The sequence below is a fragment of the Hylaeus anthracinus genome, unplaced genomic scaffold (genome assembly GCF_026225885.1).
Source record: "Hylaeus anthracinus isolate JK02 unplaced genomic scaffold, UHH_iyHylAnth1.0_haploid 11981, whole genome shotgun sequence".
In the NCBI taxonomy this organism is placed as follows: domain Eukaryota; kingdom Metazoa; phylum Arthropoda; class Insecta; order Hymenoptera; family Colletidae; genus Hylaeus; species Hylaeus anthracinus.
In genome coordinates, this window is record NW_026534329.1 from 1497535 (window position 1) to 1510312 (window position 12778).

Here is a 12778-nt window from a genome sequence, read left to right on the forward strand (position 1 = left end):
GTTAATATCTTGACCGGTGTCTTGACCGGTCAAGTAATAGGAATCGATGATTCCAAATCATTGTGCTCAGAAGCTAGGCAGGCTAGGTTCTAGGCAGATTGTTTCTAATTTGTCTTACAACAAAGTTAATATGAGGTATAATATCCTATATCGATCTTACCTACAGTTGCAAGCATCTTCTTCTGGTATCTTTTACTTCTTGGCGTTTCTATAATCGTAATCTCTCGAAGATAGAAGATAGTCGAAAAAGAATACATATACAGAGGATGGATGTAAGAATAGATGCTCACAGAATGGAAGGATTGTCCTGTCGATGGTCCATGAGGTTGGAATACGTGATAGAGTTTACCTTGAAATGGAAAAGATTTTTGAATAGAGGACGCACGTGTAGGAATCGGGCTCGATTGATTTCGATAGGTATTTATTTTCATAATGATGAGTGTTCTTTATAATCGATCTATAATATCATACATCATAGCATTCGGTTTATACATAATTACAATTGTAAATCTGGTTCACCCTTAGGAGTGTAATTAGTAGTGGGTTCGTCGTGTGTCGCGAGCTGCCATACGGCGAGGCGAGAGTGTAAAACGTAGACTCAGGCGCGTAGAAAAAAGTTCATCGTACTCTATTTTCGTTCCCGATTCTGTGTCCTGGCCATGTCGCTTAGAAAAATCGACGCGGAGACTACGTAAACAAGGTATACAACGTATGTACAACCGAAAGAAAGAATCAACGGCAGGTCGACGACGCCGCCGCGTTCGTTGAACATATTACTCGTTACTTCGACTCTATGAGAAGGAAGTCTTCGCGGCAGTGCCCGCTACTGGCCGCTGGTACAGTGTGTGTGTCTTGTAGGATTCCTAGGAAACAATAAATAAAATCTATCTATTCTCATTTATCTAACGCGAGACGATGTCCGTCACGTTTATTCAGCCCTGCGCGGTCCAGAGTTTCCGATTTCGGTGCATGTTTGTCGAGTCCTATCCGACGTAGGACCGCGGAGGGTTAATGGTCGATGCTCGTCCTCTTCCTTAATCCTCTGTCAGCCTCGACGCGTTCACCGTTGATAGAAATCTCGAAAAAGCGTCACAGGAGCCGGCTGTGTTTGAGTATCGTTGATATCGGTACCGGTGTTTGGAGCACGCCACTTGGCAACGTCAAGTTTAAGTCGAAAGTAATTTTGAATTTCTTTTCCTTTACTGAAAAATAAATGCAAGTCGTCGAGGGTTCACCAAAATGGCGTGCCCAACAGTGAACGCGTCGACGCTCCTAGCTGCCGTTTAAGACCCAATGTCTCTCCTCGATTTTCCAGGCCCAGGTCGGTCCGCCATTACAAAACTATCGCGTGTGTCTCCGTGGGAGATTATCGTGTCGCGTCGATAGCTTAATTGATTAATTGCGCGATACATCGAAAGGTACTATGTTTATATATACAGCAGTAGCGAATGATTACTGATTAAATAGTGGCATATTTACTAAACGTTACGTTATCACAACGATGATAAAATCAGCGGCGAGATCGAAACCGTGTTCGACCCCCTGCTCGTTTCTCCCCACCGCCCACCCCTCCGTTCTTAGTTCACTCGATCTTTGATCGACGGTGGTGGGTACAACGGAATCAATTGGTCACAGGTCGACCAGCTCTCTGTTATTGGTGCTTCGTGACACGCGGACTGGAACGGGAACCTCCTCGATATACGCGGATGCACCGCGTCGACTAGGTGTCCTCGAATCACGTGACGTAGACATGTGACTCGACTACGAATCATGCTTTGGCGTCCTCGAGAATCCACCATCGTCACTTTGAATTTTTACACCGCGTTATTTTTATTTTTTTTTTTTTTTTTTCGTTTCGCGTACTCTTTTCCTGTTCACGGAAAACGTTACCATCTTCGAGCCAAAGGAACATCGTCGGAATTCGGGGGCCAAGCGTTGCTGCGAAGTGAATGAATTTTTTTTCGACTCCAGCGCCGTGACTGAAGACTTCCGAATTGACTAGATTGTGAGCACCTTACGTTTTACGAAAATCAACTCGAGAACTGGGAAAGAATACGTCTGTGGTGAATGGTCCCAAAGGAAAGCAACGCGTTTGCTATCGAAAAGTCTTGGTAATTCGGATCCTTTTCATCTGAGATGTTTGGAGGTTGAAGGATAACAAAATAAGAAGGAAAGGGTAAAATGAGTATTGGTACAGTCGAATCTAGATAGGAGCTAGTTGTCGACGGGATTCATAGGATCAGGATAAGTTGGAACTTTCGTTGGGAACCACGGAACCGCACTGTTGTTGGCAATGCACCCGAAACCGGATCGTCCTGCTGTCACACGAAACGACAGGAACACGCGCGGCTAGATCCAATGGACGCGGTGCAGCGTTGGGAGGTGTCCCGTTCGATATTGCACGTTTGCATCGAACAACGAAGCCGGTGTTCAGCCGGAGTCGCGAGTTTCCGGTCTGCCACCGACCCTCTTTAATCGAGATCATTGGCGATCGGTCGAATCGTCAGAATTTTGGCATCACAGTAGGGGGTAATAGTCGCGGCCGCAGAAGGGGATCGGTCACGAGCCACTGGTCGACAGAACCGGTAGATCGCGGTGGGCCTGTGGGTCTCTCGAGTGAGCGTCTCTGACTGCCCTGGAACCGAAAACTCGATCGCAGCCAGGCACTGTACACCTGGCCTCTTCCTTTCGATCCTCCGAACCTGGCGAGGACAACGGCGACCCCGAACCAGAGGCGTGTCTGTTCCCTTGCTCCTGGGACATCCTGCTCAAATGGTTCAGATGCTGATGGGTCAGCCCGTTCAAGCCCGCCAGGTGGGAGGCGAACGAGGACAGTCCCGAGAACGTAGCTCCCAGGTGCGGTGGTAACAGCAAAGGATGCGGAGGCGGTATTCTTGCCGCGAGATCGACCGCTGACGGTAGTCCTGAGGTCAGAGGGTAAGCACCTAGAGCCCCGATGCCAGCGTCCGCGTATAATCTCGCGAGGAACTCGTTGTGCAGCAAAGGATTCATCTGGGAGTCGTCCACCCTGGGTGACAGGCTCGGCGGCAGACTCGAAGACAACGGTGGACTCGACGAGGTAGACAACAGCTTTCGATGGAGGTTCAGATTCGCCGAGTGCCTGTCGCGAGACCTCTTCGAGGGAAAGGCCGCGTTGCACCCGTCCACGCTGCACCGATGCATCAGCTTCAAGTGGACGTTCTGATAGTGTGTCTTGACCCCGAAGTGATTTTGAAACACTTTGCCACACGCGGTGCAACGACGAGGATTGTCACGGTCCAACGGCACCTCCTGGGTGCTGACGAATCCCCCGTTTTCGAATCGAGCATACGTTATCAGGCTATTGTCCGTATCCATGGCCGCTGTGGAGGGTGAGGCGCTGGATGAACGAGAGCCATGTGAGGAATTGTCCATGGTGGTCTCCTGGTGCGTCGTGAGGCTGACGGGGCTGGTAGAGCCGCGGCCAGACCTCGAAGCCACCCGCTGCATCCCGGTGTACTGCATCGCGCGACCCTGCGACAAGGACTCGAGTTGACGCAAAGTGTTGGTCGAGGAGTCGTGGGAGAGGTCGTCGGCTGTCGTCGGACGGCTATCGACCGAGCTCGGGGCACGGGAGGGATCATCGGGACGCTCACCTTCTTGATTACGCAGCGCGTCGTTCACCTCCTCATCCTCCTCCTCCAACTCGACCTCCTCCATTGGTTCCTCCTCCTCCTCCTCCTCCTCCTCATCCTGGTGTTCCTCTTCCTTTACTTTTTCCTCTGCCTCGGACTCCTTCTTCACGAACGCTCTCGTCGGCTCGTCCTCCCTCGTCGTCTCCTCGCAATCACTTTTCAGTCTCTCACCTTGATCCGAGGAGTTCAAATCCTTCGGGGCGATCGAGGGTGCTGGGAGGGCGGCCTCCGCGGAGCGAGCTTCCGCCGCGTCGTGGGACGTCTTTGGTTCGGGACTGATCTGTCTTTTAGGCGACTTGACGCTGCTCGCCCTCGAGCTCAGATCCCGCGGCTCGTCTTGAGGTAGATCCTCCCTGTTGTCCTGGGAGGAGACAGTGTCGCGTCGAGCTCCTCCGATCGATGCCGTTTCTCTGTTGCCGACTTCTGGCGAACGGGAACTCGAGTCTTGGTCGTTAAAACTGAGATTCTTGGGGGAGTTTGGCGTGGTTTTTCGCTCCTCCGCCTCCAGTCGCGACATCGACATGTCCTCTGGCTGACTCTGGAAGTCGTTCAGCGACGAAACGCCCGTGTTGTCTGTTATACAGCGTTGTTTGAGTCGCTCCTCGTCGTTGGACGAATCCCCGTCGGTAGACGACGAGTGCATCTCGGTCAGAACGGCGCATCGAGTAGGATGTTGGGACTTTCTCTTTCGAACGCCTCTGCTGTGCATGGACGTCGAGTTCAACGAGTGTTGGCTCATGGAGAAGCTGTGCTGGTCGACCGTGCCCATCGAGTCGTTGTCTTCGTTGCTGTCCGGATTGCTCACGAGATCCTCGTCCGCGGTGTCGCCGAAATATAACTTTGGTCGCTTCGCCAAACTGAAGTCTGCGGGTTGTTCGTCGTCTTCCTCCCCGGACCGTAGGGGCAGCCTCGATGGCAAGTTGCTCGTGTCGTCCTCCGCGACCACCACGATGCCACCGTCGTCGTCGTCGTCGTCTTCTTCGCCCTCTTGCGCTGCTGTCGAGGCCTGAGTGGAAGGGGACACCGTGTCGGCCGCGCTGCTGCTCGAGTAGGATCCTCTGTTTGTGACGGCGGTGCTTGAGGTTTCTGCGGCAGTCGTCATCGCCACGGTGGCAGTAGTCAGCACCGTCGTTGTCGAGAGGTTCGCGCTCGCACTCATGCGCTGCTGGAGCGTGTCTTCGTACGGTCTACCTTGGCTCTGGGTGGAGGACAGATCCAAATGCTTGAAGTCCAAAGCGCACAACGAGGCAGGCGATCGAAGGTCAGGCGGTGGAGTCAACAACGGGAACGACCCGAAAGGTGAAATGTGATTCATCCCCGTGGCTGGGACGGGTAGGCCAACCTGAGGTGGCAAGACCAGGGCGTGCGCCATGGACGAGCGACCGTCGTGTGGCGAGATCTTTCGTCGGAGATGAGGCGAGTGAAGCTTAGGGTTAGGATTGGCGCTGTGTCTGTTTCGCGACCTCCTTGAACTGAACATCATGCTGCACCCTTTCACGGTGCACTGGTGCATCTCCCGCAGGTGCACCGCGCTGTAGTGTATTTTCAGAGCCCCCTTGTCGCAGAAGGTCTTCAAGCAGACGTTGCACTGCACCCTCTTCTTACCAGTGGTTGGATTGATGAAGGGTGTGCCGAGATTGGGAGGTATGTTGACCGATCCAGCCCACTGGCTACCCGGTCGTTTCCCAGGAGAATGAGGTTTTCTTCCAGGTATACCAGGAGGCCTGCCCAGAGGGGCAGCCTGAAGAGGTAGCGACGGGTGATGTCGATGCTCGGCGGCGTGCTTGGATGCGGAATCGCGTCTGCTGAGGTTCAGGGCGCTGTCCGAGTTCTCGTCGTCCTCGTCGTCGTCCTCGGACTCGAACTCGCTGTTCTTCTCGCCTCCGCTGTGGACGTCCGAGGGAATCGTCATGCCCGCGACGCACATGGAGGGCTTCCCCATGGAAGGTGGTGGAAAGTGAGCAGGAAAACTCGGTGGCAGAGCGCCAGAGGACACCGCCACAGACAGAGGATGACCGAAATTGAGAGCAGAAGAGGAAACAGGCGCCACTGGTGGCATGTGATGCCTCTGCAAGTGATTGCTGCTCGAGTGATGAGGCGGACTGTGAGGGCTCTGGGGGTTCCTCATGGATTTTCTGCTCTGCAGCAGTTGCTCCGTGGACGGGGGCGGCGGTAGCGGTGGAAACGCAGGGAGACCCAGGGTACTCAGCTTCCTGAAGTCGAAGGGCTGCATGCTCTGAAGTCTGTTGAGCGGCGACACCGTCAGATGGGGATCCAGACTTCTAGGAGGCGAGTTCGCGCTACTCGTCAGCCCGACGGAGTTACCTCCGGAGGACGTGGAGTAGTGCTTCTGGGCAGTTGGCGACATAGACGGATGCGAGACGGATGGCGGCGGCGGCGGCGGGGGCAGAGGCGGCGGAAGACCGCAGTGGAGGAGGTGCAACGAAGGCGGTAGGTGTGCTAGTGGCATCGTCGGCGGCGAAGGTCGTCTGCTTGGTGACATAGCATCCGTCCCCGGCGTCCCGGCGGCCAGCAGCAACTGCTGCACAAACGGACGCGTCTCGGCGAACCTGAGGAACTGCTGCAACACCAGCGGCTCCTCTTCAGGCGAACAGATGCTCCATCCGTCCAGCACCGGGCCGTTCTGCAAGTCCTGCGGACAAATCATGCGATCGCGTTAGTTCAAAGTGTAACGTGTAAATAATAACCTGTAAACAAAATCTCATGGGTCCATTTAAAAAAATGGCAGTGACCTTGATACAGTCTCAGCATCTGGACCAAAAAGTTTTGTACACGACATCTTTACAAACTTCAAGCAGAATTCTATTTCCTATTAACATGGAAATTTCTCATACCATCGAAGGTAATTCTGATAACACGATACACAGGTATTAATTATCGTTGTACACAAATCGATGTTTACCGTTCGATACTATGTATCAGATTGTAAAAAATTCCCCTATGTAATTTTGTGTCAGGCGACTCTTTTCATTCAAATAAATGGGACAAAAGGTCAGAACGAATTGAACTCTCTTTGGCAAAGTCGAGGACGTGATTATCGGTGAGAGAAAAAAAACGTGGAGAACAAGAAAACCTAATGTGTCATGGTCTTCCGTCATTGAAACGTTACGTAAACAATCGGTTCACTGTGTTTTTATCAATATCACTATGTCGCGGAATTACTGGATGATTGACAGCACAAAGTCAGAAACTATATTACCAACTACAATTCTACGTTCGTTTACATTGCGTTATTCTATAATTATCCCGTACCGCCAGGAAGAAAAAAGTTGATACTACTGTTTCCTGGCGATTTTGTTGTCCCTAATCGCTATGAAAAAGCACGATCCAGCCCAGCTGGCGCGACCAGCGCACGATCGTTCCGCGTTCGGATAAAAATGCTTCTGTTATTCCACGTGGAAGGCCGTTTGCGTCACTTTGCGTACAATGTACGATTAACAGGCGCGGATCAATAAATAACGAAATTAATTCATTCCATCTAGTAACGCACGCAATCAGTTCTGCTTCAGTTGTCGCGACGAGCTAAGCGCCGCGAGTCTATGTTACCAACTAACGTCAAATTCGATCGAGCCTAAGTCTCGTTCCTTTAATCGGTTACGATTAAAACCTGCTCGAACGGGAAATTAGGAGCAAGTCTAGCACAAATGTTAGGTCTGATGGTTTTTGACAGTTAGCTGCGAAAAACGAGTAACAACATTTGTTAGATAACACTCACGCGTTGTAAGGTTGCAAAGGGTTGGCTACTTTATTGTATAAAGTAATTTTTAGGTGAATATATACTACTATTTTAAGTAGACTGGAGAATGTTACGAAACGTCCACTCCCTAATTACATTACAGTAATTAGAAAGTCGGATCGCGAGGAACGAATCGATGTTACCCGGTCGATCCTCGATCGAGCCACTCGGTAGTAAGAACCGAAAATATTATCACGCCCTGTTAATCGATCGCTAAGAAGTGCTCTTGACTTTCGATGCTGCGTGGCAAAGAACAGGTGTATCGAAATCAAGAACGCGAAAGAGAAAATCGAGCGAACCGCGGAGCGACCTTAACTGAATTCAAGTATCGCTACACTTTGACTAACTAATTTCTGGGAAACAGCAAATTCGTATTAGAATTTTAATTTATTGAGAAAAAACAGAAGCAATTTATTATTTTAAAAAATTAAGACACTTTCCCATTGTCGAGGTGTTAGCAATCTAAATAAGCGAAAGATTGATGTTTCTTGTCGATCGTGGAAGAAATCGGATCAATATCTGAACGCGTTTCAGGATAGAAGAACCAAAAGAAAGGTTGTAGACTATTTCTTGCACTTGTTACGAGATGACACCTAGTTAACTCCCGTTCCCGTTGATTCTCATCTAACTTCAATTTCCATGAAATTGATTCAGTTCTGACCTCTGCATAGTAAGAAAGGAGAGGTTCTCAAGTGTGACGGTCACTTTTTAACGGCCTTCTGCATAATAATAGGGCTTGGAATGCCGCAGCTAATAATATACGGCCTTCTACGTGGACAGATCATAATTTAGGAGACATCCAGTGTTAACATTGTTTAGTTAGTTATTCCATTAGTTTGGAATTGCTATACTTTATAGATTTATTTAAAAAAATTCCCAAACATCATCTTGTTTTTAAGACCTTACACTAGGCAGTCTCTTTAAATGCATTTTTTAACTATCCTGACCAAATTTGACTAGTTTTAGCGACGTTAACCCACAAAGACCTGTTCAATATTTCGGTCGCGGTCCAGTTTTTCGAGGGTTTACCGCTCGAACGTCACGTATCGACTGTCGGAGTCACGGGTTCTTCTAAAATCGGGGTGGCCGGCGTATATAGACCGGGCCGTAAGCTTGTCTCTCTCGCGGGTCTTGTATATTTACGCATACCGACGGGCTCGACGTAACGCAGGACGCCCAGCGCCGCGACGCTTTTCGCCCGCGTCCCGTGTATATTTCTTCAAGCACGCACACGCGGCCAGCGAACGACATACGGCTTGCGTGAACTCACGGCCGACGCCACTCCGAATCCGCACCAGCGCCGAAAGCGTTCGCGTTATTTTTCGCGCCCGAGCTGCTGACCGCAGCCACCGAAAACCGCTACAACAGTAACACGAGACAACCGCCATTTTCTTCTTTGTCGCGAGGACCCAGCCTCGTTTTCGTTTGCCTACCCTGAAGAACGGTGCACGGTCTTGTCGTCCATAGTCGTTCGCTGTTCCGCGAAATCGAGCGTCTTCTTCAGCATCGCGGTTCCTTGGATACTTGGTTCCTTAGCTATGGAAGATTTATTCGTTTGTTTTTCAGCTACCGCCATAGACGGTAGGTGTAGGAATTTACTTCTGTGACTTTAGATTCAGTCGTTTTTAACTCTAGTTTAGATTTTTCAGTGCTATGGAACTTAGGAGTGCTTTCTTTTCTCAGTGTGTTGTTTTCTTTAAATTGCATTCAACGCTAAAGTAATGTTTCATTTAAATCTTACATATATTTCAACTGACAACATTTTTGTTTCCACAGGCGCTTGTGACACCTTGTTAGACGCAAAAATAATAGAAAGTTCTGCCAGTAAATTGCACGAATTATAGGTATCACGAGAACCGATCGGTTCCTCGAATTTTGTTCTCCTAAGAAATTATGGGTAATTAATTTGTTGACCCCACCCCAGACGATGCTACAGTTGGCGAGGAAAGGTGGCCTGTAATTTCGTTGCGAGACTTAAACGGTGGATTACGGGACACGTCCCGGACACGAGGACGCTGACCCGGCTGAAAACTGAATTTTAAAAGCAACAGAATTTTAACACGGTTCCGTAAAGTGTCTCCATGGAACACTGTTAATAAATTGAGAGAACAGAAAGAGAAACAACACGAAAAACTCTCTGCTTTCGCTAGCGAAACCAACGCATTTCTCCTCGTAGGTAGGGATCATTTTTGCAACGAGTCTTCAACGTTTCGATAAGGAATATCCTGATAAAATTTGGCCGAAAATCTGGAAAACAAACGTTGATACAGCATCCAAGATCAACAATTGTTTTCCGTAAAAGAATCCAGATACCGAAAATTCTCCAAACCCAGCGTCAGACTCGCCCAAAAATGCCAACCGCCATCGTCTCTTTCTGCGATTTGCAGTTACGTTCGCTAAATATAATACCGTTCGTCGAAACCTAGCGCCGTGACGCCTTGCGAACTCGTCGATCGTCGAACGGCTGCTATTATTCAACGAGCGAAAGTCGACGTTCTAATTGCGACGCGGACGCGCGATAATGAATTACCGAACAAGAGAATTACAGTTAGGGAGTTCGACTAGATTCGTATTATAAGTCATTGGAAAACGATTCCTAAACTTTAGGTAAGCAGAGAATTAATTTCTAATTATAACGCAAAATGTTATGGTGTCCAAAAAATATCGCAGCCTGTTACGAATAAATTCTCAAAGTGAATTTTGTTTTGTTGAGAAGAGTATATCGATGGATAGCGTAGATCGAGCTTTACCCGTTGAAAATTATGGCAATGACGACGCAAGAGCTAGCGTGACACTCCTGGAGGCCACGATTTAATAGTTTTTTACTTCGTCACGCTTCAAATTGACCGCAAAGAAACTCTTGTATCGCATTCCTCGATCTTTTCTTCTGTTTTCTGTCGTCATTCGTTTTGCCTCGACTGCTTCCTCTTTACTTAATGGCAATTAATGGGAGAAGCACTCTAATCCATATCCGTTACAACAGCAACGCAAACAATTTAATGAAACAGTTTCCAATCGATGTATTAATCTGTAGGCGAGTAATCAGAATTTCTGTAAACGAGTACGAAGAAAAGAAGAAGTCTAGGTCGTTGCAATTAAACCTTGGACTATTTCGATAGTCGAATATTTTATAAATTTTCAAGGGCTTGAATAATCGTAATAATAAAATCTCCTTTTGATACTCTACGAAGAACTGAAGCGAAAGTTACAGTTAAGGATTGAATTGGCACCGTCGTAAGATTCAGGAACGACACTTGTCTCTGGGAAAACTCGAGTCGCCATTGATAAAAACCATCCGTTCCCTCGAACTCTCCACTTTCACCTTTAAACGTTTGTGACTAGGAAAAGAGACACTTTTTTTACCAGGTAGGTTCCAGTGACTCCAAAAACGAAGGAATTCTGCGTTTCTTCTTCGACTCTCGATCCTTCCTCGTTGTTTTCCCACGCGGATTTTCCTCGCCAGGCATAGCGTTCGTCTCATGACTAATCATCGCGCGTGTGCGTGACCAGAAGAGGCCCCCAGAGCGAAAAGGTGTTCCGCGAAACGACTAAACTGTTCGTCGTTACGCGAAAGGGAACGCCAGGACCTAAACGGTCGTGTCTGAGAACGTGGAGCCACCGTGTGCACCGTGGGACTCGAATTTCATTCCGCACGCGAACGTACAGATTCTACAAATCTGTAGCGTTCAAGGTAGAGGAACTATCTTGGTCTGTTGGGTAGAATACACAGGCGAAGTTCGTGCGAATAGTTCGGGAAGAATTCGAGGCGAAGAATGTCTGCTAGGATCGGTTATACTTCACAAATGTGATCTGTACGATGGGTAAAGTTTTGTATAATAGTTTGAAGGCAAGCTTGAAGGGAATTCATTATGTTGAATCGATGAATTGTATCGTTTTTGTTTTTCAGGCTCATTGAATTAATTATGTTTCTTTATATAAATACAGCTATATTATTTAAATCGTTGCACGAGTGCACAATGGCCGCAGGCATGAATGGCGCGTACTTTAAAAAATTGGTGCAAGCGGACGTCCTTGCGGTGTGTCCAAAAATAACACCGGGAAGAAGACAAAGTACAAATGGACAGTTGGAAATTTAACGAATGCGAAACCGAGCACGCGAAATTCGCTCGAAGGCAATTGGTAATGATCGAAACCGTGAGCTCACACGAATCGGAGTGCCAACGGTAACAGACGAATTAGCCAACTCACGCGTACGCGAGAGCGTTCATTAAATTGCCGTGTAATCGGTAGTATCTTTCTGCACGCCAGAATGTCTCTTTTTGCGCGCAGTCTGCTGCTTCCTCGGGGCGATGATCAATTTCTTGCCACTACCGCGAGGTCTCCAGGCCTTTTCGAGGATCTAATGTCCTTTAAGTTGGCCGATGAACTCGAATATCTCGTATCCCGTTCATCCCCCGTGAAATCCTCCGGTTTTCATTAGCTCGAATGACGAATGAAGGCATGAAAATAACATGAACGCTGACGGCAATTAAATAAGATTATCTACCGATGACGTTTAACTGGAACAGATATTGATTTCAGCAACGGGTCGTAAAACGGAGCAATAACCGTAACCTCGTTTTGATTTCGTTTGATTTATCGGAGCAACTGTTTCGTAATAGATAGAAATTTTATACTTCATTTACAAGGCCTTGCCTAACGAATGTCCGAGTTTTTGTGCGTTATAACTAGAGTTGGAAAAATCACTGAAGCTATTTCGCGACGTTAGGATCGACCGAAGAGTTCCACGAGTTTTTCGTTTAGGCATAGGCGCGAGTAGGGTTGTGTACTGATGAATTATAATGACACCAAGAAGAATCGAATGCAAACACGAAAAGTTGACTACGTCAAGCTGACAACCCCGCTGTCAGCGAGACCGTTCATGCGCCATTTGCTGTCTCTTAAATCGCCTGAGGTGCGGTTAGTTCTTGTGTATTTTATTCTATAGTCATCGCGAGTTTAACTCCTCTTCCTGGACATTCCTTCGACTCAAGGAGAAATACTCAGGCTCGAAGAACCCCAAATCGATTATGCAATGCATTAGAATTTGATATATTTTACTGCACACATTTACAACATTTTTACATTCTTTCTGTCTTGGTAAATCAACACTTGCTAATGGTCCCAAGTTCACTCGGTCATTCGCATAACAGCGTAACAAGTGATTTCCTCCAGATACGCGGGACTTTCAAAAGTACCGTTTCTCTTTAACTTTTCCAATTAAATTTTCATAAAGTTTCATTTCGCGATCATCTCTGGCAATAAATCAATCACCTTCAACGACGTAAAATATGGATCGGCGCGAACCAAGTGCTCCTCTTCCCTTTTTTTCCTTTCTTTATCCATC

General features: G+C 48.1%; 1 protein-coding gene across 1 annotated transcript in view; it reads right to left on the reverse strand.

The window, feature by feature from the left end:
- Positions 1-422: 422 nt before the first annotated feature.
- Positions 423-12778, reverse strand: part of LOC128885569 (uncharacterized) — a 215874-nt gene continuing 203518 nt past the window's right edge. The window contains exon 5 of the mRNA XM_054139667.1: positions 423-6327. Within this exon, the coding sequence (XP_053995642.1) occupies positions 2560-6327 (3768 nt within the window). The 3' untranslated portion in view covers positions 423-2559. The remainder of the gene's footprint in view (positions 6328-12778) is intronic.